The 27,000-nt window shown below is 48.3% G+C and overlaps 1 protein-coding gene across 1 annotated transcript; it reads right to left on the bottom strand.

Annotated features, from left to right (window-relative positions):
* Positions 1-1,241: 1,241 nt before the first annotated feature.
* LOC123185126 (uncharacterized) lies at positions 1,242-2,808 on the bottom strand. The gene is made up of 2 exons (XM_044597113.1): positions 2,098-2,808; positions 1,242-1,933 (listed from the first exon to the last, which is right to left on the bottom strand). Exons 1-2 carry the CDS (start codon positions 2,675-2,677, stop codon positions 1,536-1,538), a joined length of 978 nt encoding a protein of 325 aa, XP_044453048.1. The 5' UTR covers positions 2,678-2,808; the 3' UTR covers positions 1,242-1,535.
* Between the last annotated feature and the right edge of the window lie 24,192 nt (positions 2,809-27,000).

Raw genomic sequence — 27,000 nt, 5'->3', positions numbered from 1 at the left:
AGCACCGGCAGCCAGTCCTGCGATAGCTCTAGAGATGAGGACAAGATGGCACTCCGCATCGCGCTAGAGCGCTCACGGGTGGATACAGGCAGCAGCTCCTGCTTAGGTGCGACGCCGCCTGTCGCATGGAGCTGCAGCGCCGATGCCAGGGTCGGCCCTTCCTACCCTGCGCGAGGATCTGCGAGGGCGGCTCAATCGGCCCCGTCCGTCCGACGGTCTCCTCCACCTCCGGTCGTTGCTCCGGGCAGACAACAGTGGGTTCTACCGCCGCCCGCCATGAGAGGCAGAGGGCAAGGGAGATGGGGGCCGCGTCGGACCCGGCTGTGCAGTTCTCCTGCCGCCACTGTGTGATGCCGGCGATGCCCAACGAGGATGAATGTCTCTTCCAGTGGGTGTACCGTCGGTCACATATAACGGCGAAGACAGATGCCCGACGACTCCTGAGGATCAATGCCAAGCAGCTCCGACTCGGCATTGAGCAGTCCGAGCGGGAGGCGGCGGAGGCAGCGAGCGTGACCAAGCTCAAGCGCAAACAAGACCGCATTGTCCGGCGCTTGAAGGGCTACATCGTCATCTCCGATTTCTCCTCCTCCGACAGGTCCGACTCCCACGCTCCGATATCGACCCACCTCCTGCCGTGGAAGCCTGCAACAGTGCCGGCAATCGAAAGGGTGAAGGGCCGGCAAGGAAGTGGTGAAGCTTCGCCCTCCCATATCTAGCTAGAATTTGCCACACAGTTTGAACTGCGTGAACTATGACTTTTTGCTATCAGTTTATCAATTTAGAGTCCGTCCCTCGTTTTCCTGTCGATTTTGCCCGGGGATGTGGACACGTGAATTTAGAGACTGCCCGGTTACTCACCGCGGACGAACCCCGCAGCCATATAGGGTGCCCGATTTGGCATGTCCAGCTGTAGATGGATATGAGATACTCGAATGTGGACACATAGATTTAAAGACTGTCTAGTCACTATCCGCGGACGCACCCTGCAGTCGTATAGGATGCACGGTGCCGGATTTGGCAAGTCCAGCTGTAGATGTTGTGTGCTCAGTTGTTCCTACTCACAAAGAAGCATATCCTAGATCATCCAAAATTGAGCGTTGTTTCCTCTCAAACCTGGCTACTTGTTGTCTGATCCCTGCTGTCTGAACAAATCGACAGCTTCAGGTAAACAGACCCTGCCATGTGCTTACGCTGGCCAAACAACGAAAACCACAGATCGAGCAAAGGAGCCACCGAGATGCCATGAAACAGCTTAGTAAGCAAAAGACTTTTAATACACATGCCCGGCTCCCAAATGAAATTGGGGTCTCCAGGCCCTCACTAATCTGCATCATCCCCCTATCAACTTGAGTCCCTTGTGCAAAACTACTATCGCTATCACCTTCTTACTACTACTAGGAGTTATTGACAGAACCATTTCTTACAGAGGAGAAACGGAAACCAGAGCCAAAAACGAGCGGCACACCCAACAAAAAAAGAAGTAACTTGCTTTGATGCTCCCATCCCGAGTTCAGTTCATGGGAGAACTCTGTTCAGTAACGGCCGCCGCCGCTGCCGACCATCTCGCTGTAGTGCTTCAGCGACTCCTGCCGCTGCAGCCGCATCTCCATGTTGAACTTGTTGATGAAGGCCTCCACACGCCGGTTCAGCTCGTCCTGCCCCAGCGACGGCTCGCGCCGAACCTTCCTCTCGCCTGCGCCGGCCACGGCCGCGGCGGGGTCGTTGAACGTCTCCGCCTTGCGCATCGTCGCCGCGGGGGGCGCCGCCTCCTCGCCGCCGCCGGACGGACGGCGGCCCGGGCGGGTGTCGAAGGTGTCCGACTTCTTGAGGTGTCGCGCCAGCGGCGGCGCCCGCCCCTCCGTGATGGCCTTCCACGTGCTCTCCAGAGTGTCCTCCCTCCGCGGCCGCGACACCCGCAGCGCCCTGCTGCCTGCGACGACATGCACAATCGACATCAACACAAAATTTCTTTTGTTGCTATGGAATTCCACAAAAGCGTTCAAGATTCGGCAAAAGTCTGGTCTTTGCAGGCCAGAATAGTCGAGGAATTAAATTGCTCGGCGAATTGCCCAGAGTATTAGGCGGTGTTGTTACCTTCTGGGCTGGGCTTGGCCGCCTTACGGCCGAACCGCGCAGACGACAGCGGCTTCTCCCTCTTGTTCGTCAGGTCCGCGAACGGCGCCACCTCGACCTCCGTCTCCGTGACCCTCCGCTGCGGCGTCCATGCAGATCTTGAAATCAGGAAGTCCCCCTCCTCCTCCATCTCCGGCGCCGGCACCGGCGCAGGGGGCGTCTTGACCATCGGCACGGCCTCCGGAACACGCGGCTCCGGAACGGGCACCGTCATCGCCATGGTGACTGCAGGTGCACTCACCTCCATCGGCATGGCCAATCCCGGGGAAGGCACTGGAACCGGCTCCGTCCCCACAGCGGCGTGGGAGCCCGACGCGCGGCTGGTCTGGAACTTGGAGGACGCGGCGATGGAGATGATGATGGCGTTGATGACGAGGTACAGGTAGGGCGGCGTGAGCCAGGTGGCCGCCGCGGCCTGCGCGCGCGGGATCTCCTCCGCCACGAACCCCGCCGCCGCCGGCCCCACCATCCTCACCCCGGCGGCCACCAGCACGGCCGCCGCGGCCGCCGCCCCGGCCTTCACCGTCCGCGCGCACCCCATCGCCTCCTCGCAGCCGCCGCCAAAATCCTCTCGACCGTTCTCCTTCCTTCTCCCCCACTCACCGTGACCGTGCGTGCGCGTGCGGTGCGTTTGTGCGCAAAATGAATGGAAGCGAAGCGAGCAAGCGGGGAGGTGGGCGCACCGGGACGGGCGGCAATTTATAGCGGAGCGGCTTTGAGCTCCCCGGATATCCGTACGCGCGGGCCGCGTCGGGGGGGTGACGGTGAGACGCGGGCCGTCGGATGGGGGCTTTGGACGGCGGGGGATGCACGGGGGAGGCCTGCCGCACGTTTTTCTGTTGCACGGAACGGAAACGTCTAGACCATCATGAGTAGTGTGGCCCGTGTGACCGCGGGGTCTTTGGCCGGTGGAGACCATACTAGTGGACGTCGACCTTTCACGATTACTCCTAATTACTACCACAGTACCACTACTGTGCTTATGCTTAATCCAACTGTTTGTTGTTCACCTGCTGATAAAGAATTCTCATGGAGTTATCTTAATCGACTCTGTTACTGCAGATGTACGAGTAACAGTTTAGATATGGTGTCATCGTGACATGTCTTTGTGCTCGCGTAAACAGCACAGAATCGTGCCATCATGTGGGTTCATTGATACATTACAGGCTGGATGGAGATCGTAAAGGCGGAAGTGATCGGAGATTGTACATGATGATGGCTGTTGAGAGAGAGGGGCTTCCATCTTCAAACGGTCGGGAAAATAGCCGTTGGACGCGGACGCGCGGGCCCGCTCGGTAGTCGGCCCGGGGCTCTCCCAGCCACGTACCGCTGCTGGCCCCTCGCGCCGAACCGCGACGGTTGCCCTGGTGGCATCCGCTTCCCCTCGCGCAAACGGTCCAGCTCAGCTGACATCACGGACGCCACCGCCACCGCACCGCGTGCTCATCGGCGGCAGCTGCCGTCGCTCGCTCCCTCTTGTCTCGTGTCTATCTTCTCTCCTCTTTCCCCGTGCGCAGGTTCCAGCCTCTTCCTCAGTCCTCACACACATCGACCTGACCTCCATGCCTTTGAGCGACTCATGACGTGCTACCGGTGTAGTGTTGGAAATATGAACAATTTACCAAATAATTTTATTAATAGAAATATTAGATAAGGACTGTGCTAACTTCCACACGTACGGGAGTTTAGCAACAGATCCGAATGACACCATCAACTCAATAGTATGCATGCATGCATGTAATGTAATCACATTAAGCTACTCACGTATTTGTAATAGTCAATCTCATGCAACCATGCATATAGAACAAAATTGCTGACATCATTAAATATTCTCTCAATCTTCAAATTCAAAATGTTTTGTAGCTCAAACCGCCGCTTCGATTGAAAAACTATTTTCACATAAAATATTCGTCACGACGAGACCTTCGAAACAAGATCCCATGTTGGTATGTTTCGACGACTTTCTTTTGGTATCAAAAGTTATCAGACTTAGGCTAAATAACTTATCATCTCTGTGGTACGTCACTTATCATCCTGTTTACATATAAATTACCGAGGCATAAAAATGGCTCCTCCAACAATCCCTCCAAATGCAAATGCACTAGAGCACAGGAAAGCAGATGTCATTGTAGATTCTTGCTCTTTTGAAACTGTAAAATATTTTATAACTCAAACTATCATTTTTATTGAAAAATTGTTTCACAAAAAAATTCCATCGCGACGAGAACTTTGAAATTAGATCTCATGTTGTCATGTTTTGATCAAAAGTTACCAGAAAATTATCAGTTATGTTATATGTATATTACCATGTTATTTATGTAGAAGTGACCGAAGGTGTGTTTTCAAAGACTTCTTTCTCCGGGGTCAAAGTTACCGTGGTATTTGTACCTAATTTATCAGGTCCGCGATGCATATATTACCATGCTATTTGCATAGAAGTAACCGGGGTATGTTTCAACAACTTCTTTTCAGGTCTAAATTTACTTCAGTGTTTGTACCTAAGTTATCAGATCTGCGATGTGTGAGTTACCATGCTATTCACACAAAAGTTACCGAGGGGATATTTCATCAACCCCTCCCCCATGCCAAAGTTATCAGGACCGAGGTACGCAAGTTATCAGGTCTGCGATATGAGTGTTACCATGTTATTCACATAAAAGTTACCAGGGGGATATTTCATCACCCCCCATACACACACACACCCCATGCCAAAGTTATCAGGACCGTGTTACATAAGTTATCAGGTGTGTGATGTGTGAGTTATCATGCTATTCACACAAAAGTTAACAGTGGTATATTTAATCAACCCCCCCCCCCCCCCCCCCCGCCGCCCTCCACACACACATCCCATGCTAAAGCTATCAGCATCGGGATACATAAGTTATCATGTGTGCAATGTGTGAGTTACCATGATATTCACAAAAAAGTTAACGGGTGTATATTTCATCAACCTGGGACGTGTTGAAGGAGTAGTTTACTCGCTCGATCGTGACCGTGAGATGCCGACCGGACGGATACCGAATCGTTCGGATCTGTTAGCGAATTTCCAGTCGACTGGAAAATAGCTTTCTCGAGGTGACGTGGGGTACCATGCTATTTACATAGCAGTTATCATAGGATGTTTTCAACAATTTTTCCTTGGGTCAATGTTATCATGGTGTTGTACATAAGTTATCAGGTCAAAGTTGTTTATTTTATCATGTTATTTACGCAGAAGCCATCGAGGGGTATTTTTTGTATATTTTTAAAAACTTTTTTGCTCGATCAAAGTTACCGTGGTGTTTTTGTGTAAAATACCATGTGCATGGTGCATATGCTATTTACATAGAATTTATCGGGGTTTTGTTTTTTATATTTGTTTGTCAGATTCATAATTTTTTCAATCCGAAGACAAAATGAGCTTAGTTCACACAAAAAATCTACTTAGTTTGAGATGGTTAATGGACATCGACTTAGTTAGGTAGGGACTACGAATCCTATGCACCATGCTATTTACACAAGCGTTCCTTTCTTTGTTATTTTTTGGCTGGATATGTGAAGGTACAAAAGATAAGAAAGCTAGATTTGTCATCAAAGTCGAGCCAGCCCAAGTGGTTATTGAGTTCATAACTAGCCTATAGGGGTACGAGGTTCGACTCCAAGCTCCCCAACTTTTTGCGAGAAACTGAACCAGATCGAGGGGCCTAAAATAGGAAACTTACTTATGCGAGGGATTGATGGCCAAAAAAAATAGGAAATTCCCTCGCGGGAATGATGGCAAAAAAAGAGTAAACTCCCTCGCAGGAATGATGGCCGAAAAAATAGAAAACTGCCTCGCAGGAATGATGGCCGAAAAAATAGGAAACTGCCTCGCGGGAATGATGGCCGAAAAAAAAGGTGCGAGGTGGAACTTGCGTGGGGCGTTCGATGCAGATCCAACGGTGAACGAATCGTTCGGATCTATTGCAAACTGCCAGTCGGCAGGAATTTAGCATTCTCGATTAGATAAAGCATGACTAATATAACATGGATAAAAGTAGGCATGCGATCTGACAGAAAGAAGGTAAATAACATCTTCATATATGAACTGCAACCAAATATGTCTAAAGCGGATAGTAGAAACAGGTTGCATAAATGGCGTACAACCTAACATATGTAGGACAGGCACTAGAGCAAAGAACTGCGAGAGGACCTCTAACAGAAAGAGCAAGAACACGTACGGGACAGCAGCAGAAGTAGCACTGGACTTGGGGTCGGTGTCCTCACTAGCCATGTCATCGAGAAGGTTGTCGACGTTGGGGAAGAAGTCGTCATCGGGGAAGTAGTCGTCGGAGTCCGGGGCGTCCGTGACGAAGAAGTCAGTAGTCGCGTTGAGTGCTCCCCAAAAATCTTATCACCCTTCTCCGGTACAGGATTCAAAAGACGCGGTTCCGGAGGCCTACTGTGCCGACCTGCGGTGCACACCGCAAGCCGGGATGGGGAAGAACGTAGAAACAGCGCAATGCTCGGAACTTTGTGGCGAGAGGAAGATGAGTTTCTGGTGTGCCACTCTGGAGAGGAGCGACCTCTCTTATATAGGCACAGGAGAAGGAAGCGAACAGGCTGCGACGGGAGGTGAAGCAATAGAGGGATACGAAGCTTCAGCCGAAAAGCGCGAGCCGTTCGGATTCAGTGTCCACTACAGAAAAACATTTCAGCTTTCGCGTAACCTTTCGCATACCCGTCGTGCATGGCAAAAATTTAGACATCGGCTCGGCTCATTCCCGCAACCCGCGTCGCGTCGCGTCGCGTCGTGACGAGACGTGGCGTGGCGGGCGTGGATGTCCCTCTTGTTCTCATGCTCATACAAGTGGGGAAAGAACCTCCCTTATAAAGAGGTCCAACTCCCTCTAAACTAGCAATGTGCGACTAAACTTTAGTTCCACCTCTTGCCTTGCACGAATGGGTTGTGTGGGCCTCTAGGATTTATTAGGAATTTCTAAAACTGCTATTAGGCTAGGCCCAAAATAGACAAAATTCCAGCAATCCTCTACCAAATTCCAAAGGCACACAAAATTTGCTTTTGGTTCCAAAACACTGTTTTATATACCGGTACTGCAGTGAAGACTGTTAAGTTGAACTTCCATCTAGAACTCTATGCTACACTAGTAAGAAACTTGAACAGTGGACTGGGCCTTGAACTGCAAGTTTTCTGCGAATCTAGCTTCACATAAAGCCTTGACCGATACTAGGCTACCGTGGGTATTCCCCGCGGGTGGAGCTTATCGTCATACTCTGTGACTTTTCATGAGTTTACTAGAGAGAGCCCTACTCTTATAGATTGCGACGTTTGACAATCAGACTCATATAGGTTTGTTCTTCAAAAGATGTTTTGCAGGACAACATCTATGCTTAAATGAGCCACTTAGAACACATTAAGATATATACATCAACCTGCCATGCAGATTAGAAGAGTATTGCATCTTCATGGAGTGGTATTGTTAATAGTAAGGATAATCTCCTCTCAGTTGATCAACAACTTGTCTTCCACGTCTAATTCACGGGATCTCTGATCACAAAGAATAGGTTATCATTGTGAACAACTCATACTGTGGGTCTCATACCCATCTCCTCGATGCATTATCTATCACATTATGTGATAAATTCTTAGTAAAAGGATCTGTCAGATTTTTAGATGTTTGGATATAATCCAATGCAATAACTACGGAGTTTCTCATTTTCCCGACAGACTTTAACTTTCTCTGAATGTGTCTTGATGATTTCATGTTATCCTTTGAGCTGCTCACTTTTGTGATCATGGTTTGATTGTCGCAGTTCATAAGAATACCCGGTACAGGTTTCTCAACAACCGACAAGTCATTCAAGAGCCGAAGAAGCCAATCTGCTTCGACCGTAGCTGTATCTAGTGTTGTGAGTTCTGCTTCCATTATTGACCTCGTTAAGATAGTCTGCTTGCAAGACTTCCAAGAAACAGTGCCACCTCCATGAGTGAATACATAACCACTCATGGCCTTTATCTCATCAGCATCTGAGATTTAGTTTGAGTCACTAGACCCTTCAAGCATCTTTGGATGCCCGGTATAGTGAATTCCATAATTCGCAACGCCATTCAAATAACGCAAAACTCTTTTTAGAGTTTTCCAATGCACATCTCCTGGTTTTGAGACAAACCGACTCAGTTTACTAACAGCAAAAGAGATGTCAGGTCTTGTAGCACTGGCTAAGTACATAAGTGAGCCAATAATCTGAGAATATTTCAATTGGTCTCTAGCAATTCTTCGATTCTTTTGAAGTAACACACTCGCATCATATGGTGTTGGAGAGGGCTTGCAGTCACTATAGCCAAAGCGACTCAAGATCTTTTTCACATAGTGAGATTGAAGCAATGTAATCCCACCATCATCGTCTCTCAATAACTTGATGTTCAGAATGACATTAGCCACTCCTAAATCCTTCATTTCAAAACAGCGAGACAGGAAATTCATGACCTCCTTAATAAAATTCATATTTGTTCCGAAAATCAGTATGTCATCAACATACAAGCAAAGGATAACTCCTTCGCCCCACCATGGCGATAATACACACATTTGTCAGCTTCAGTTACAACAAAGCCTGCAGCTGTTAAAGTTTTTTCGAACTTCTTATGCCACTGTTTAGGTGCTTGCTTGAGTCCATACAAAGACTTCAGTAACTTGCACACTTTTCCTTCCTGGCCATCTAGTATAAACTCATCTGGTTGTTTCATATAAATTTCCTCGTCCAACTCTCCATTTAGAAAAGCAGTCTTAACATCCATTTGATGAACGAGAAGACCATGTGAGGCAGCTAGTGAAAGTAGAACTCAAATAATGGTCACTCGAGCTACATGTGAGTAAGTATCAAAGAAGTCTTCACCTTCCTTTTGAGTATAACCCTTAGCCACGAGCCGAGCATTGTACTTTTCAATAGTACCATCAGGCCTAAGTTTTTTCTTGAATACCCATTTGCATCCCATAGGTTTGCACCCATAAGGACGATCATTTATCTCCCAAGTTTCATTCACCAAGATGGAATCCATCTCGCTACGAACCGCTTCCTTCCAGTAGTCAGCATCTTCAGTTGCATAGTCCTCTGAAATAGAACTGGGAGTGTCATTTATGAGATACACAAGAAAATCATCACCAAAGGACTTTGCAGTCCTCTGTCTCTTGCTCCTAGTAGGAACTTCATTGTTCTCCTCCACAGGATTTTCAAAGTGTTCCATCGAAATGGCAGGTTCAGTAATTGTAACTGGTTCCTGATTCGATGAACTAGGCATCTCCTGATTAGATGAGGTAGCCATATCCTTGATGGGAAAGATATCTTCAAAAAAAGTCGCATCATTCGACTCCATGATCGTACCGACATGCATGTCAGGTACCTCAGATTTTACAACCAAGAATCTATAACCAATGCTATGAAAAGCATATCCCAGGAAAACACAATCCACGGTCTTTGGTCTAAGCTTGCGCTTCTTTGAAATTGGCACATTGACTTTCACCAAACAACCCCAGGTTCGTAAATAAGAGAGCTTTAACCTTTTCTTCTCCCATTCCTCGAATGGAGTTATCTCTTTGTTCTTTGTGGGGACTCGGTTTAGGACATGACATGCTGTCAATATCGCCTCCCCCCATCATGCCTTGGAGAGACCCGATGTGTCTAACATGGTGTTAACCAAATCGGTTAGAGTACGGTTCTTTTTTTCGGCCACCCCATTTGACTGAGGTGAGTAAGGAGGCATTCTCTCATGGATTATACCATGTTTCGCACAAAAAGCATCAAATTCATTGAAAAAATACTCTCCACCACGGTCGGACCTAAGCCTCTTGATTTTCCGATCAAGTTGGTTTTTCACTTCAGCTTTATAGATCTTGAAAAAGTTCAAAGCTCATCCTTAGACTTCAGAAGATACACACGGCAGTATCTAGTGGAGTCGTCAATTAACGTCATGAAATATTTTTTTCTACCTTTTGTCAAAACACCATTCATTTCACATAGAATGTATGAGCTCTAGTGATGCAATATTTCTTGTTTTCGCAGTCGTGTGAGACTTACGAGGTTGCTTAGCTTGCACACAAACTTGACACTTAGATCCCTTGACATTGGTGAAACTAGGGATTAAGTTCAACTTCGCTAGTAGCGACATGCAACCGAAGTTAACATGACAAAGACATGAATGACACGCATTTGATTCACTATTGTTGCAAACATGATTAACAGCTTTATTACAAACGTTTGATAAGGATAAACGAAATAGGCCTCCTGACTCATAGCCTTTACCAACAAAGGTTCCATACTTGGATATTATAAATTTATTCGACTCAAAGACAAGCTTATAGTCATCTCTACGCAGAAGAGATCCGCTAACAAGATTTTTATTGACGGATGGGACATAATGCACGTTCTTCAGCCGCACGATCTTCCCCGAAGTAAACTTCAGATCGACCGTGCCAACACCACGAACAAAGGCACTTGAACCGTTTCCCATCAACACGGTTGAAGTCCCTGCAGTCTGATAAGATGAAAACATGGAAATATCACCGCATACATGCACATTGACACCCATGTCAATCAACCAATCAGGAGAATGACATACTGAAAGAATAGTGGGAAATATACCATACCCAGCATCCTTCATGTCAATGTCTCCAATGACAACATTAGCAGTCTTGTCGCCTTTCCCAGGATGACGCTTGTCATAACGATTAGGGCAACTAGGAGCCCAATGATCAGGATCCCCACACACATGACAAACACCTTTTTTCTTGGCATTCTTCTTCTTGAAGTTCGTGTGTTGCACAACCTTGTTCTTTCCATCAAACTTTGTTTTACCATCAAATTTGCCCTTTTTCTTGAACTTGTGGGGCTGGAAGTTCTTCTTCTGTACCAGATTGGCACTAGATCATCCCTTAATACCTCGAGCACATGTGTCATTTGCTCTCGCCTTTTCTTCCACATCAAGTGCCAATGAGATCCGGAACGGAAAACTCCTGCCTCTTATGCTTCAGTAAGGTAGCAAAGTTCCTTCACAAAGGAGGAAGCTTAGTGATGATACCCCAGCAACAAACTTGTCCGGTAGTATACAATTGAAGTGCTCAAGTTCTCTAGCAAATAACTGTATCTCATGAGCTTGCTCAACCACGGAGCGCTCTTCAGTCATCCTGTAATCATAGAATTGCTCCATGATGTACAGCTCAGTGCCTGCATCCGAGACTCCAAACTTGGACTCGAGTGCGTCCCACATATCTTTTCCATTATCAATTGACGCATAAGCATCAACTATGTTCTCACCAAGAACACTCAAGAGAGCAGCCTTAAACAGAGTATTCATTTTCTGAAAAGCTTGTTCCTGTTGGGCATCAAGATCCCCCTCAGGCTTGTCAAGCATGGCGTCATAGCAACTCATGGTTTGAAACCATAAGACTGCTCTCACGCGCCACCTCTTATAGTGGATACCCTCAAACATAGGAGGTCTCATGGAAGCAGCAAAACCACTTGGGGTAAATTGCCTATAATAAGATTTTTGGATTGTTGAAAATATGAGCAATTTACCAAATGATTTTATTAATAGAAATATTAGATAAAGCATGACTAATATAATATGGATAAAAGTAGTCATGCGATCTGACATGGAGAAGGTAAATAACATCTTCATATATGGACTGCAACCAAACATGTCTAAAGCAGTTAGTAGAACAGGTTGCATAAATGGCGTAGAACCTAACATATGTAGGACACACACTAGAGCAAAGAACTGCAAGAGGACTCATTCCCGCAACCGGCGTCGTGTCGCGTCGTGACGGCGGAGGAGGAGCGCGCGTGGATGTCTCTCTTATTCTCATGCTCATACAAGTGGAGAAATAATCTCCCTTATAAAGAGGCCCAACTTAGCAATGTGGAAGTAAACTTTAGTTTCACCTCTTGCCTTGCACGAATGGGCTGTGTGGGCCTCTAAGATTTATTATGAATTTTTGAAACTTCTATTAGGCTAGGCCTAAAATAGACAAAATTCCAGCATGTAAATTATAGTACAAGACGAACTACTACTACTCTACCCACGATGATTCTGACAGTAAATATTTACTTAATCTACATCCAAATTCTATTACTACTACCGCTCCATTTTCTTTTTGACCCCACATCACTACTCGGGTTAGTTAATCCAACAACTCGATTACTAAGCTAATCTACTACCCAGACGTGATGACTCGACGCACAGGTTGACACGGTAGCGGTCACAGCGCACGGCAGCTCGTGCGCATTTGCGCTGCCACCTCCGACGCTCGCTTCAAGAAGCACGTACGCACGCGTGAGTGCCGTCGTACGGCACCTGTTCGGCTGCCCGCCCACTGCGCCCGCAGTAGCATATGTGTCCGGCGCGGCGTGCACTTTTTAACGCCCGTCTCGGCACACGATGACGGGAGACGCGAAAGAAAACGCAGCGCGCGAACTACAACGTGCGGGATCGGCGCGGCATGGGCGCACGTATACGTACCTCACTGCTGCGTCTCTGCTCCACCCGTGCACGCATGCACGAGGGCTGTTGATGCGGTGCGGCCAGGTCACGACTTGCACGTCAAAAACGAGTCCACTACTCCTAGACGGAGGGAGTACCATGCTCCGGCCGAATTGCCTCAAGCCGGCCGGTTGATTGATTGGCGTGCCCATGCTCGTGCACTCGTGCTGGCTCATGCGTATGTCAAATTTCTAGGTGAAGTTAACGTGTGTAAATATATACGGTGGAGTGGTCCATTTGGTTCTCCTCGATCTGGAGCCTGCAAATTTAGGCTGCCTGCCTGTCTGTCCGCGACCACACGCCATGACAAGGAGCATGGGGGGAAGATCGTTCGCCGTATCCAACCGTGTATATTTTGACCCCGTCCACCCACCCAGGGTGCGGCGTGGCTCGCTCCCAGCTAACACGTGTCTTGTTCGCACCACACGTACGTATACGTACGCACGCGCACTAGCATGGCCACGTACTTCTACCGTAACACTTATGATTATTATGATCAGTATGTACTTGTTGCTACTCTCTGAACGATGAAGATCTAGGTGACATACAATAGGCATTTTTAACTAGCAATTCCGGCGAACCAATTTGTGGTTGGATGGTTAGAGAGACTGTGGTATCCCCAGCCCATCAGAGTTCAAATTCTGGTGCTCGCATTTATTCCTAGATGATATGCCGGCTCAGTCTTTTGGAGGTGCTCATAGAGGTAGGGTGTGCGTGTGTGCATTCATAGGGGTGAGTGTATGCGCGTATATATGAGCGCTTGTGTCTGTACTGATGTTAAAAAAAACTAGCAATTCCGTTTTAAGTATAGGCTAAGGTGGCACCTGCAAGGTAAGCGCGGTTAGCTAAGTAATTAGCGTAGCACACGCACGCGCGTAGAAGTAGGTTAAGGTGGCACCGCAACAGATTAGCGTTCGGCGCATGCACTAGTGTGTAGTACAGGTGTGACCATGGTTTGGCGTGTGGTAAACCGCAAGTCCGTAATCACGCAGTTAAGAAGACCAAAAACAATACTACGTAGACCAATCTAAAATTATTGATCTCCGGGGAAAAGAGGAGCACCTTTCGTACGTGGACCAATTAAACACGCACATAAGTAACAGCAACAGTGCAGGCCATAGACGGAGACTATTTTGACCTTCTTCTACAAGCAAGCAAGTTAACTATTGTTCTACTAATCAGTAGTGCCTCCGCAAGAAGTAATTCGTTAACAACATGTATACTACTATCATCAGAGTGTAATTAGGCGGCCGTACGGCGGCCTACATTTTGGACCCGGGGGATCTCCGGGACAGCGACGGTTCCCCAACTGTGCGACGTCGCGGCCCCGGCCTGGCCCTGGCCGCTCGGCACTTGTTGCTTCCCCAAAGCGAACACGTCGTGTCTCCATGAGTATGGTGTGCGTGACGGACCTGCAAATCAAGTCAAGACTAATCATATCGATGATCACCGTTCTCGGTACCCTCCAGACCTAACTTTTCCTTGGCATGCGTCACAGCATATCTAGCTACCGAAGATGCTACTAGATCTGGAGGCAAGTTGCCAGCACGTTGATTAGAGCTAGCTCAGGCCTACGTGAATGGCCAATATGGAACCGTTCAATTAACTAATGGGCTGCTGGCTGTTTGCTTTCTGAAATGGGCATGCGTGGCATACGAATGCCATCCGTGATCCTTCGAAACTACTACACGTACGACTATGGCTTGTCCGATTTGGTACGATGCAACATCCAGCCGTCGCTGGACTGAAGTCCAGCTGACATACGGTTTGATCTGCTCCGTTGGACAGAATTCATGCATGCATTGTCGTACGTATAGCAGCAGCGGTGATCCTTTTAGTTGCGCGAGGTCCTAGGCCTTTCCCAATGCTCCACCTTGTACAGGTGTTAAGGTTGCCAACTAAATAAAAAATATGATGTGGTACGCTAGTTAAGAAGAGAGAGAGAGAGTAGTATGATAACCCCAGGAAGAAACGATGCTAAACACGTATACCTAGGTGGAAGCACAATTCTGAGTCTACAACGAATTAAATACATAAAGCTTAGCACCCAAAAGCTTACCACCTTTGCATTGTGGATTTGAGTTGCAAAGATATTTAATATGCTTAGCACCTCATCTAAGAGCATCTCCAACAGGCGCCGAACGCGCCGCGCGCAAAAAACAGTTATAGCGCGCGCGCCCATCGTCTGGTTTGGCGCGGCGCGCAGCGCTGGCTCCAGCAGCCGCGTTAAAATGCAGCGCGCGCCCCGCTCCAGCAGCGCCGAAAAATGCAGCGCGCGCGACAGTATGAATGGGGGGTGGAAGGTGCGAGCGAGCGCGCGAGAGTCCAGCGCGCGGAAGCAGGCGCAGCAAATATGCGGCGCGCGATTGCGTTTCAGCCCGCGCGCTGGACTACGTATACCGCGCGCGCTGTTTTTGCGCGCCCGCTGGAGCAATTATTCTGGTTGCGCGCGCGCTAAAACGAGAGATTTTGTGGCGCGGCGCTAGTGTGGCGCGTCTGTTGAAGATTCTCTAAACACCTTTGCATTTGGGAGGTCTAATTTAAGCATCTGCCCAGCCCCGCTTGTCGAATGGCCTGGCGTAGCGTGGCCCGTACGCACGCCACCGGCCGATCCCGTCGTACTTACGGTGCCCTAAAAATGTTCTGCCTGCCACGAGAGCGGGAGTACGTACCTAGCTAGGCCCTAGGGGGCGGTGACTTGTACGAACGTTTCCGATGCGACATGTGTTGGTATCTTGTTCCGTGCCACTTGTGGCAAGGAAATCGGCAGCATGAGCAGCCGTGCGGCCATGTGTGCGCGCCACATACGGGAACCCGGACGGAAATGGCAGCGCGGGGATCTATCCACCGTCCGATTTGTCATGCGTGACCTACCGAATCATGGCCTCATTGTCATTTCCGGCATGCACGTGGACAGGCCACCGGCCAGGAGCAGTACGAACTTTCTTATTGAGCGCCGATAGGACATGGCTAACTAACCCGCATGTCGAGGTGAGATCACGGATGTGCATCACGCCCGACGTGCAGCTTTATAGGATGTTCTGTTCCCTTCAAATCTCAAGTTCACGGTATACATTAGTATACGCACACAAGCACACTCTATGCCTATGAGCATCTCTGAGAGACTCGACCGACACGTTTCCTAATATTTATGAAGTCACTACACGTGCCTTCGTAGTCAACGGGAGCTAAACCTCCCATTGAATGAACATCGTCGAAAAGTCTAAAATAGATACAGAAAAATATGAGCAATGATGCCAAGCATAGGACTTGATCCCTGATGGACTGGTTTCATCACAAAGAAACTAACCATCTAAGTTACGCTCAGTTCTCTCAAATATCCTTAGTTAAAAGGCGAAAATAGGCAAAAACCCCTTTTTATAACCAAAGAAGAGAGCTGAGTTTAGATTCAGATTCTTATGTTTCTTGTCATCTTGTGGTGAAACAAACACACCAGGATTTAAGTTCTAGACTTCCATTGATGCTCGTAAATTTATTACATTCTTTTGACCGATATTCCCTCAGTTGGAAGCAATGTTTCCATCGACTACGAGGTGCATGTGGTGACTGCCTCAATCTCAAGATGTTGTGTCAGCTTAGTATATCGATGATGCTAATAGGGGGTAGGGTGTGCGTGCGTGTGTGCATGGGCCGAGTGCATGTGCATGTATGTGAGCATCTGCTATTGTATTTTGTTCAAAGAAAATATACCAACAAACATAGTGGTAGGGTGTGCGTGCATTTGTTCATGGACTGAGTGTATGTGCATATATGTGAGCACCTGCGATTGTATTTTGTTCAAAGAAAATATAAGAAAAGGACATTTTACCCATGTTGATGCCCTGAAATGACTCAATACTTGTAAGAGATTTGTTTGGTCAATTGGTTGCGGACTGTTGTGTCACTAGGTGCGGAGTGTTGTGCCACCAGGGATCACCAAACACATTTTTAACCTAGGTTCGCCCCCCTCAGGTTGGGTATGGCTCTCTGTCAGGACTAGCTACGTTCCTGGAGCACTAAAGGTTTAGGAGCAACTAGTTAGAAGGTACCCTCTAGTTGGGTTCTCATAGACTAATTGTTGAAGGGTTTCACGTGTTTCATGCCAACGCCATCACCCGCCGCTACACTCTTTGAAGTGTAGGATCGGAGTATATCGACCAGTGGGGGGTGAATGGAAGATTTGAATTTTCTTTCAACACTTAAATACTCGCAGAACAACACAATGGAATAAAATTGTCACGCACACAAAAGGTTCAGGGAGCAACTAGTTAGAAGGTACCCTCTAGATGGCTTCTCATAGATCAACTGTGGAAGTGTTTCACGTGTTACATGCTAAACACTTTCCTAAGTGCAAGACCGGATTATATATACCGGAGGGGGGTGAATGGGAGATTTAAAATTTCTTTCAAAAATTAATTACTCTCAGAACAACACAGCGGAATAAAACTGTCAGGAGCAGTTCTACGAAGGAAAACTCAACAGGTTACTGTGAGATATCCATCATAACAAATCCGAGAAGAATAACGAGATAGCTGAAGATGAATATCTGGCGAACAAAGAAAAAAATAGTCTTCAACAAAGTGAGGGAGAATACAAAGCAAATCAGGATCTCAGTACAAACAGTTTCGCATGAGAAGAAAGCAAATATAAAGTCCCAAAGAACAACACATGAGGAATAACTCAACCGAACGTAAATTGCTGAAACTAATTGCGAAATGAAAAAGAACCCGATGGTGCTCGATGGCGATAGAGTATATGGTAGACCAGTTCACTCTTCTGCAAAAGAGTAGCGTCTGATTGATGGAACTTGTGATTGAACATACGATAAAGTGAGTTTGGTTGATGATTATTGGTTTTTTTTGGTCTTTTTTGTTTCTACCATTTTATGGCTTTCATTTGTCAGGAGAGCGTGTGTGTCGTGCTCCCGCATGGAGAACATGTGTGCTTCATGTAGAACCACGGGTGTGTTGTGCTCCCACGTGGAGCATAGTTATGGTTCACCCTACGGGAGCATAAGTTATTTTCACTTGGGAGCAATACAATTTGCATCCACGTGTTTGTTCACTTTGAGAGCACAATTTTTGCTCAAAAAAGTTCATCAAAACCTATTTACGTTGCATCTATTTTCAGAAGCATCAATACAATGAACGCAACAGTGAAAATGTTTCGAGAGTTGGACGCACAGCTCAAATGATATATCATTTTGGAAAGGGATCTATAAGAAAACCCACAAACAAACACACCCTTCCTTCATGTGTGTGGGAAAAAATATCACCAAAACTCCTAGATTGTGCGGCACTTGTCACCACCTGAGAAGGTAGGTGTGACGTTTGCTAGGGGTGCCCTTAACTAGTGATTTCAAAGGTTAAGAAAAGAACAAAAGAACGACAAAGACAGAGAGACCTAGATGAGCAACCCCAAAAGGAGAGAAAATCAACCAACAAATAAAGGCCCAGATGCAATGGCTAAATAGGCAACAACAGATGTTTGTAAGTTCATCGAAGAACATTCTATTGAGACACAATTTGCCAAAGCCTATGGCTATTAGGCCTACTTACCGCTTCGCGAGTTGGCAAGTCATCTTGTCCGTAGATCTCCAGATGAACCGCTAGTAGGCATTCACCTGTCATTGTTTAAGTTACCTTTAGTACCGTTGCTTTTCACTTTTCGTTTAGTTTTACTTTTTCACTCTCTTGTAAGGGTATGAAGCCATGCATGATCCTTCTAGCAGGGAGCAACTATTGTAGTTGGGTTGACCCCCATGGCTAGCGTGTTGCTACTGTCATAAGCCCCAGGTAGATGATCGCTTTCGGTCGATCGACCAAAGTGACGTGTCGGTCACACACGGGCCCTTCAAGCGCATGGGTGATTCGAGCTTGAGACCATCACATGTGGTGCCACGCGGGCTAGTGGGTCTCACGCACCACTCAAGTGTCATCCTTATCTCTTCATGCGCAACTCTCGTCCACTCATTTCCCCTCCCTCCCTCCCTTGCATCGTGGACGTAGTTCTCTTCCTCTTTTCGCTTCTTCTTCCCAACTGCTTGTCACCTGATTCATGGCCATGCCATCAGTGCAAGATCGCCATGAGCTATCCCAGCAACCGCTGCCTCACACCTTTTCCCCTCCACTCTCAGTTGGATGTTGGAAATGTCATTGGCAATTTTTACTGTGATGCTCCAAGTCTAGGATAACAAGGCTTGCTGCAACCTGCGTTGGTCGTTGCGGGAACCACCCACCATCATTGCTATGATTAAGCCACGGTGAGGGTGTTGTAACCGGCCTGGATTGCTGGAACCGGTGAAATTGTTGCTGCCGGAACCAGTTTCTTTAGGATGTTGCATCCACGGCGGTGAGCAGTCACGGGGAGGTGTCACGATCATTTTTTGCTGGAACCAGTGACTCGAGATGTTGCATCCACAATGCTGAGCCATCGCGGAGGTGCTGGAACTGGCGAAATTTTTACTACAATTGGTGAGATGGATTTCTAGAACCGTCAAATGCTCGGGGATAGGATAAGGCACGACAACGAGTTGCAACCGGTGACCACAGAAAAGATGCAACCATCGGCTAGAAAAGCTGCAAACAGTGGTGCCGTGAATGCCGACGGTGCACTACTACGAACCAGCCAACACAAACATCGACGAGGATATGTGCAACCATGGCGAGTCGCGACGACCAGAGGGGCCATCATGCTGCAAAACGACGACACATATTGTAGCAAATCAGGACCTGCTACGATCGGCAATGAGGACGTCTAGCTACCGGAGGCGGCGATGATGGCCGACAGCAAGAGCGGTGAGCTGCGACCACAAAAAAGCTACAACCGTCAGCAAGAAAATTTGCAAATGGTGGTGCACGGATCTGTTGCAAAGAGCCGATGGTGCACTGCTACAAAACTGGCCGACACAAACAGCGACGAGGATGTGTGCGGCCATGGTGGATCGCGGCGACCAGAGGGGGCCACCATGCTGCAAAACTGGACCTGCTGCAAGGACGTTCGGCTGTGGGCGGCTACAAGGATGGCCAACAGTGAGAGCGGTGAGTTGTTCCTACTGACGCTTGTAGGGCTGGGGCGCTGCTGCTTTTCCCCATGATTTTTGGCGAAAAGAGATGTGTGCGCGAGGTGGAAGAAGGGATCGATCCAGATTGAATGGCTAGGACCAACTAGATTGTGTGGTGGGGATGCAGACTCTAAAATCTTCACCTGCCGTGTAGGTGAGCTTCCTTTGAAATACTTGGGCCTCCCTATTGATAAAAAGGGATTAGAATTAGACACTGAAACCTCCAGAAGATAGAATGAAAATAAATGTGGTACTTGACAAGGGAGATTGTTGGCTACTGCCGGCAGGATCACTCTGATCCAATCATCTCTGACTGACATACCTTATTACATGATGTCCTTTTATGGACTACCTGTTGGGGTAAATAAGAGAATGATTTTTTTCAAGATAAGATTATTATGGAAAGAAAGTATTGGTAAGAAAAAAATCATTTGGTCAAATGGCCTGAAGTTTGTAACCTAAAGATATGGGGGAACTGGGGATACAAAACTTTGCTTTAACGAACAAAGCCTTGTTATGTAAATCATGGTGGGAAATTTATAACAAAGAAGGGTTGTGGCAGGATGTGCTTGGTGGTAAATATATCAAAAATACTTGTATTACTAGCATTAAGAATAAAGTGTAAGACTCAGAATTTTGGACTAAGCTCTTAAAACACAAAGAGTTTTTTTTCTCTTTTATGTAGATTTTGCGTTGGGAATGGTAGAAATACCAGATTTTGGGAAGACTAGTGGATAGGCCCTAAGTCTTTGAAAGAAAACTATTCCAGTTTATTTTTATTTTTTGGAAAAGGAGGATAGACCCCCGGCCTCTGCATCTAGACGATGCATGCGGCCATCTTATTAATTATTCACAGAGACCATACAAAGTAATACATCAGTGAGTCTGTCATGGACTTAACATGGCAGATGCCCTAGCAAAAGGATTTAGGTGTGGAGCCATCACTGCTAGATTATCCTGAAGGGGTTAAACGGGACAAAGGACACAGAGAGTTTACCCAGGTTTGGCCCCTCTCAATGAGGTAAAAGCCTACTCCTGTTTTAGATTGTATTGCTTGGGTTTCGATTACCAGGGAGCGAATACGCTTGACCTAGTTCTCGATTGATTGTTACTTGAGTTAAACCGCCGTCGGGTCACCCCTTTATATATAGGTTGATGCCCGGCGGTTTACAGAGTCCGACCGGCTCACACAAACATGACCGGCACGGTTTCTACTAAGCTTGCCTTACATTACAAGTTAAACATATGGCGACTCATCCCCTTGGGCCTTAAGTCGCCTCTGGGCCTTGGGACTTCAGTAAGCCTGCTTCATGAACCACCATCTCCATATCTTCTTAGGCCTCGTCGGGCTTCTTCATATTTAAGCCGCCAGTGGCATGACCCGGCCCCTCCTGGGCGGGTCATATCCAATAGTTATATCCCCAACAGAGTCTGAACTCACCATCTAGGCAACACATGTTGCTACTCCTATCCCATTGATGAAGGTGTGCCGAATATCCGGGCCTAATACCAAACGGACATCACACCAAACCCTAACATCTAAAGCCGGATGCCCCAACCCAGCCACATACCGGGACTGGGTCCCATACCGGGATGACGCACTCTCAGAGTTTGCCGCCGCCATCTTCCACCGGTCCATCTCCAGAGCAGCAACTGACCCATCGAACTTGCCTAGCATGCCGTTGACGCCACCACGACGCCAGACAACTCCACCATCCTGCACGAATCCGTCCACACGCGCCCATCGCCGAACCTCCACAACACCATGCCACCGGGATCCACCGTCGGCCTTGCGGTGGATGAGACACCACTCTTCCGCTTGTCCCGTCCAAATAGCACTTTCTCCAAAACGATGCCCTCAGGAGGGACAACGGCATCAAAGGTACTATCATCGTCCGATTCGGTAGATCCAGATCTAGGATTTTCCTCGGAGAATCATGAGTGGGGTGTCACGACCTGCAACAACGATGCCTCGAGAAGGGAAGGATGTCATAGACGCCGCCATCGTCCGCCATGACCGAAGTCAGTGCGATTTTCACCGAAAGTCGCGTCCCCCAACCTCGCAGCTGGCTGGAACCGAACGGAGCCTCTCCGTGGAGACGAGGGTCACCATCGGCACGTCGGCAGGGAGCCTCCAGCCGCCCCTCACCGGTCCTCCTCGCGCCATCGGCAGGCCAAGGCCGTGCTGAGACACATCTGGATAGGACTCCAGATCCGCAGCTATCCCAGTTATATAATGTGTGTTTTAACAAAAACAGATTTGTTGCCGATATTTTGGGAAGGGGTTTGAATAATGTTGGGTTTAGGATAACTTTTTATAGGGAATGTTTGGAATTGTGGGAACATATTAGAGAGGCTTGTGGGAGTGTGACTTTGAATGAGCAAAGAGATGTAGTGAGATGGGCATTGATGGGCAATGGGAAATATACTATTAAATCTTGTTATAGACATATAGTTCAAATTGGTTTCACGTACCCACATAACGTTCTATGAAAAGTTAAATGCCCCCTAGGGTCAAAGTTTTTATGTGGCTCACTTTGAGAGTGAGTATGCTCACTAAAGATAACTTGATCAGGAGGGGATGGACTGGGGACAGTAAATGTTCTTTTTGTGGGAGGGAAGAAGATATTAATCATCTCTTCTTCCGTTGTTCCATTGCTAGAATGTTGTGCAGTGGCGGAGCTAGCGAGGAATGGTTGAGGGGCAAACGATGAAATATAATTTTCTGGAGGGACCAAAAACTGTATTTCTCTCAATTTTTACCACCCAAAAAAGAGTTCCTTCACAAAAAATCCATAGGCTGGGGTGCCATGGCACCTGTAGCAATACAAATCGCTCAGCCAGTGCTGTTGTGGATGGTCATGAAATGCTAGTTTGGCATGCATGACATTTTTGATAATATCCGACACTTATTCTGGATTTGGATCAGAAAATTTAATAAAAGTGATAGAGATCTTATGACAATTGGGATTTCGGCTATCCTCTGGACATTATGAAAACATAGAAAGAAGGTAGTGTTTGATAATAGATGGGTTGCTAATCCCTGTGTTCCAGTTAACATTATCATTAAATGGTTGTATTATTGGAATTGTTGCAGACAAATCGAGAAAAAATAAAGTGAATGATGGCGTGTTGGGGAACGTAGTAGTTTCAAAAAATTCATACGCACACGCAGGATCATGGTGATGCATAACAACAAGAGGGGAGAGTGTCATCCACGTACCCTCGTAGACCGTTAAGCGGAAGCGTTATGACAACGCGGTTGATGTAGTCGTACGTCTTCACGATCGACCGATCCTCAGTACCGAACGTACGGCACCTCCGTATTCAGCACACGTTCAGCTCGGTGACGTCCCGCGAACTCACGATCCAGTAGAGCTCGGGGAAGAGTTTCGTCAGCACGATGACGTGATGACGATGTTGATGAAGCTACCGTGACAGGGCTTCGCCTAAGCACCGCTACAATATGACTAAGGTGGATTATGGTGGAGGGGAGCACCGCACACGGCTGGGAGAGATCTTTGTGGTCAACTTATGTGTCTAGAGGTGCCCCCCTGCCCCTATATATAAAGGAGCAAGGGGGAGGCCGGCCGACCCTTGTTGGTGCGCCAGGAGGAGGAATCCTCCTCCTAGTAGGAGTAGGATTCCCCTCTTTCCTACTCCTACTAGGAGGGGGAAAGGAAGTGAGAGAAAGAGAAGGAAAGGGGGGCGCCACCCCCCCTCTCCTAGTGCAATTCGGACCAGAGGGGAGGGGGCGCGCTGCCTGCCCTAGGCTGGCCTCTCTCTGTTTCCCGTATGGCCCAACAAGGCTCATTAGCCCCGGTGGGGGGTCCGGTAACCCCTCCGGTACTCCGGTAAAATCCCGATTTTACCCGGAACTCTTCCAATGTCCAAATGTAGGCTTGCAATATATCAATCTTCATGTCTCGATCATTTCGAGACTCCTCGTCGGGTCCGTGATCATATCCGGGACTCCGAACTACCTTCGGTACATCAAAACATATAAACTCATAAAACCGATCGTCATAGAACTTTAAGCGTGCGAACCCTACGGGTTCGAGAACTATGTATACATGACCGAGACATGTCTCTGGTTAATAACCAATAGCGGAACGTGGATGCTCATATTGGTTCCTACATATTCTACGAAGATCTTTATCGGTCAAACCGCATAACACTATACGTTGTTCTCTTTGTCATCAGTATGTTACTTGCCCGAGATTCGATCGTCGGTATCCCAATACCTAGTTCAATCTCTTTACCGGCAAGTCTCTTTACTCGTTTCGTAATGCACTATCCCGCAACTAACTCATTAGTTGCATTGCTTGCAAGGATTATAGTGATGTGCATTACCGAGAGGGCCAGAGATACCTCTCCGACAATCGGAGTGACAAATCCTCTTGATCTATGCCAACTCAACAAGTACCATCGGAGACACCTGTAGAGCACCTTTATAATCACCCAGTTACGTTGTGACATTTGGTAGCACACAAAGTGTTCCTCCGGTATTCGGGAGTTGCATAATCTCATAGTCATAAGAACGTGTATAAGTCATGAAGAAAGCAATAGCAGTAAACAAAAACGATCAAGTGCTAAGCTAGCGGAATGGGTCAAGTCAATCACATCATTCTCCTAATGATGTGATCCCATTGATCAAATAACAACTCATGTCTATGGTTTGGAAACTTAACCAGGTTTGATCAATGTGCTAGTCAAGTAGAGGCATACTAGTGACACTATGTTTGTCTATGTATTCACACATGTATTCACTACAAAAAAAAGACACATCCGTGACATTTTGGGCCGAACGAATTTTTTTCTGTCATACATATGACACTTCTATGACGATAGTTGTGACAAAACTCGGTATCATCATAGATGTGGTGGGCTCCTACTTCTATGACAAAAAATCATGACAAAAAATGGGCTTTTCGTCCTGGGCGGGCCGGAGACGCAGCTGCATGACATTCTTTGGGCCGTCCATGACGGAAAAAAACGTGGTAGAAGCGAAGGGGGGGGGGGGAATTTCGGGGAGTTCTCGGTTACGGTGGGAGGTCGGGGGCCGAGCGATGCGCGTTTCTCTCGTACACGTACACACATGTGTGCGAGGCGTTGGCTCTAACTGAACCCGAGCGAGGCATTGGGCTCCAACTAAACCCAAACGATTGCACTGCAGGCTACGCGTTACTGAACCCGAGCGATCGATCGATGGCTGTTAACTGAACCCGATCGAGCGATTCCTTCGCTACTGCTGCTAACTGAAGCCGATCGATTGGATGAACAGTGAGCGTTGAGGGGGGGGGGTTGGATGAACAGTGAGCGGTGGCGTTGCCTCTGGATGAACAGGACCCTGTGGTGTGGAGGGTTGGATGAACAGTAGATGGTGGAGGGGTGCCCGTGGAGGGGTGATTGAACAGGACCCCGTGGTGTGGAGGGCTGGATGAATAGTAGATGGTGGAGGGGTGCCCGTGGAGGGGTGGTTGAACAGTAGCCAGTGGAGTAGCGCGTGGTGGAGGCTGGATGAACAGGAGCCCGTGGAGGCTGGAGGAGGTCGACGGTGGAGATGAACAGTATCCCATGGAGTCCTGTTTTGCGGTACACCACACCCCTCCCGATGAATAGGACCCCCGTTTCGACCGTAGCGCTCCAACACAAGTCCGTTTCCTCCGTTTTGCGGTACGCCACACCCCTTCTGATCAACAGGACCCCCGTTTCGACCGTAGGAGGTCCGTTTCCTCCGTTTTGCGGTACGCCAGACCCCTCCCAATGAACATGATCCCGTTTCGAACGTGGCCGGTCGAACACAAGGCCGTTTCCTCCATTTTGCGGTACGCCAGGCCTCGTTTACATCGCCTGTTCCGTCCAAGCCCTCCCGATGAACACGACCACGCATTCCGTTCTGACCCAGCCGGTTGGCTCCCACGCGTTCCATTGCCTCTCGATGAACACGACACATTCAGTTTCCTCCCCATGAACACGACGCATTCCGTTGCCTCCCCATGAACACGACGACGACGATGTTTCTCCGTTCTGACCCAGCCATGTACACGAGCCCTGGCCGTACGTATGCGCGAGTAGGCGTTCGAGACCCCACCCGTATGTACACATACGTGGCCGTATTTTCTTTCTTGCACCCTGGCCGATGTACGTACGTGTACATGCTACGTGCGTGCCTCTACTATGACACGTGCGCGCCTCTACTATGACATGTGTGCGCCTCTACATCGACCAGTATGTACGTACACGTTCGCGACCAGAATGACAACGCTACGTACGCTTCGACCAGGTGGGTCCCGACTGTCAGGCACTTCCTTGCCGACGAAGATGTAGCTGGTGGGTCCCAGCAGTCAGGGGGCGAATCATTTTTTTTGCATGGACGCACTTCCTTGCGTGCAAAGGTGTAGCTGGTGGGTCCCAGCAGTCAGGGGGCGAATCGTTTTTTTGCCCGGACGCACTTCCTTGCGTGCGAAGATGAAGCTGGTGGGTCCCAGCAGTCAGGGGGAAACGTTTTTTCTGCGAAATACAGTGGCCCGTCCGGTGGGTCCCAGCTGTCAGGTGGAGGAATCATTATTTTCCGCGTAATAAGGAGGCACTTCCTTGCTGCGGCCGTGGACCCAGCTGTCAGCCTCTCCACGTACAGTCCACGTCCGATGGAAGTCGTTCCTTGACCACGTTGACCAGGCCGCGCCGAGAGCACCACGGCAGTGGACGATGGCGAGGCCTAGGAAGGGGACGACGCGGAGCCGGGGAAGACGCGGCAGTGGAAGCCCGCGCGGAGAGGAGTACGAGGGTTCACTGGTTCGACTGCGGTGTGAGGCTGCCGTCGCCGCAGGGCCTGGCCAGCGGTGGGAATAGTAGGGAGCGGTGAGGCCTCCGCGGCAGCACATTTGGCCACGGGAGGCAGAAGCATGTGGCATGACCGGCGCTGCTTTGGGTGGCTGGAGCAAGAAGACCAGAGGTTGAAGAAGCACTACGACCGTTGGATGGACATCGTACGGTCACTGGAGCTAGAATCGTTCATATTGACTAAGTTGACAAAGCCCTCCATCCCCGTCAACTTAGTTGGCCCACAAGTCATCCTCCCACTATGGTGGGTCCCAGCTAGCAGGGGTTATTCATTTTTTTGTGCGTAATAAGGAGGCACTTCCTTGCGTGTGAAGATATAGCTGGTGGGTCCGACATGTCAGCGGGGGGAACGTTTTTTTCGTGAAATACAGAGGCCCTTCCGGTGGGTCCCAGCTGTCAGGTGGAGGAATCATTATTTTGCGCATACAGTCCACGGCCGATG

This window comes from Triticum aestivum, chromosome 2A, assembly GCF_018294505.1.
Source record: "Triticum aestivum cultivar Chinese Spring chromosome 2A, IWGSC CS RefSeq v2.1, whole genome shotgun sequence".
Taxonomy (NCBI): domain Eukaryota; kingdom Viridiplantae; phylum Streptophyta; class Magnoliopsida; order Poales; family Poaceae; genus Triticum; species Triticum aestivum.
Note: the sequence above shows the minus strand (reverse complement) of the source record. Positions and strands in the feature narration are given on the sequence as shown.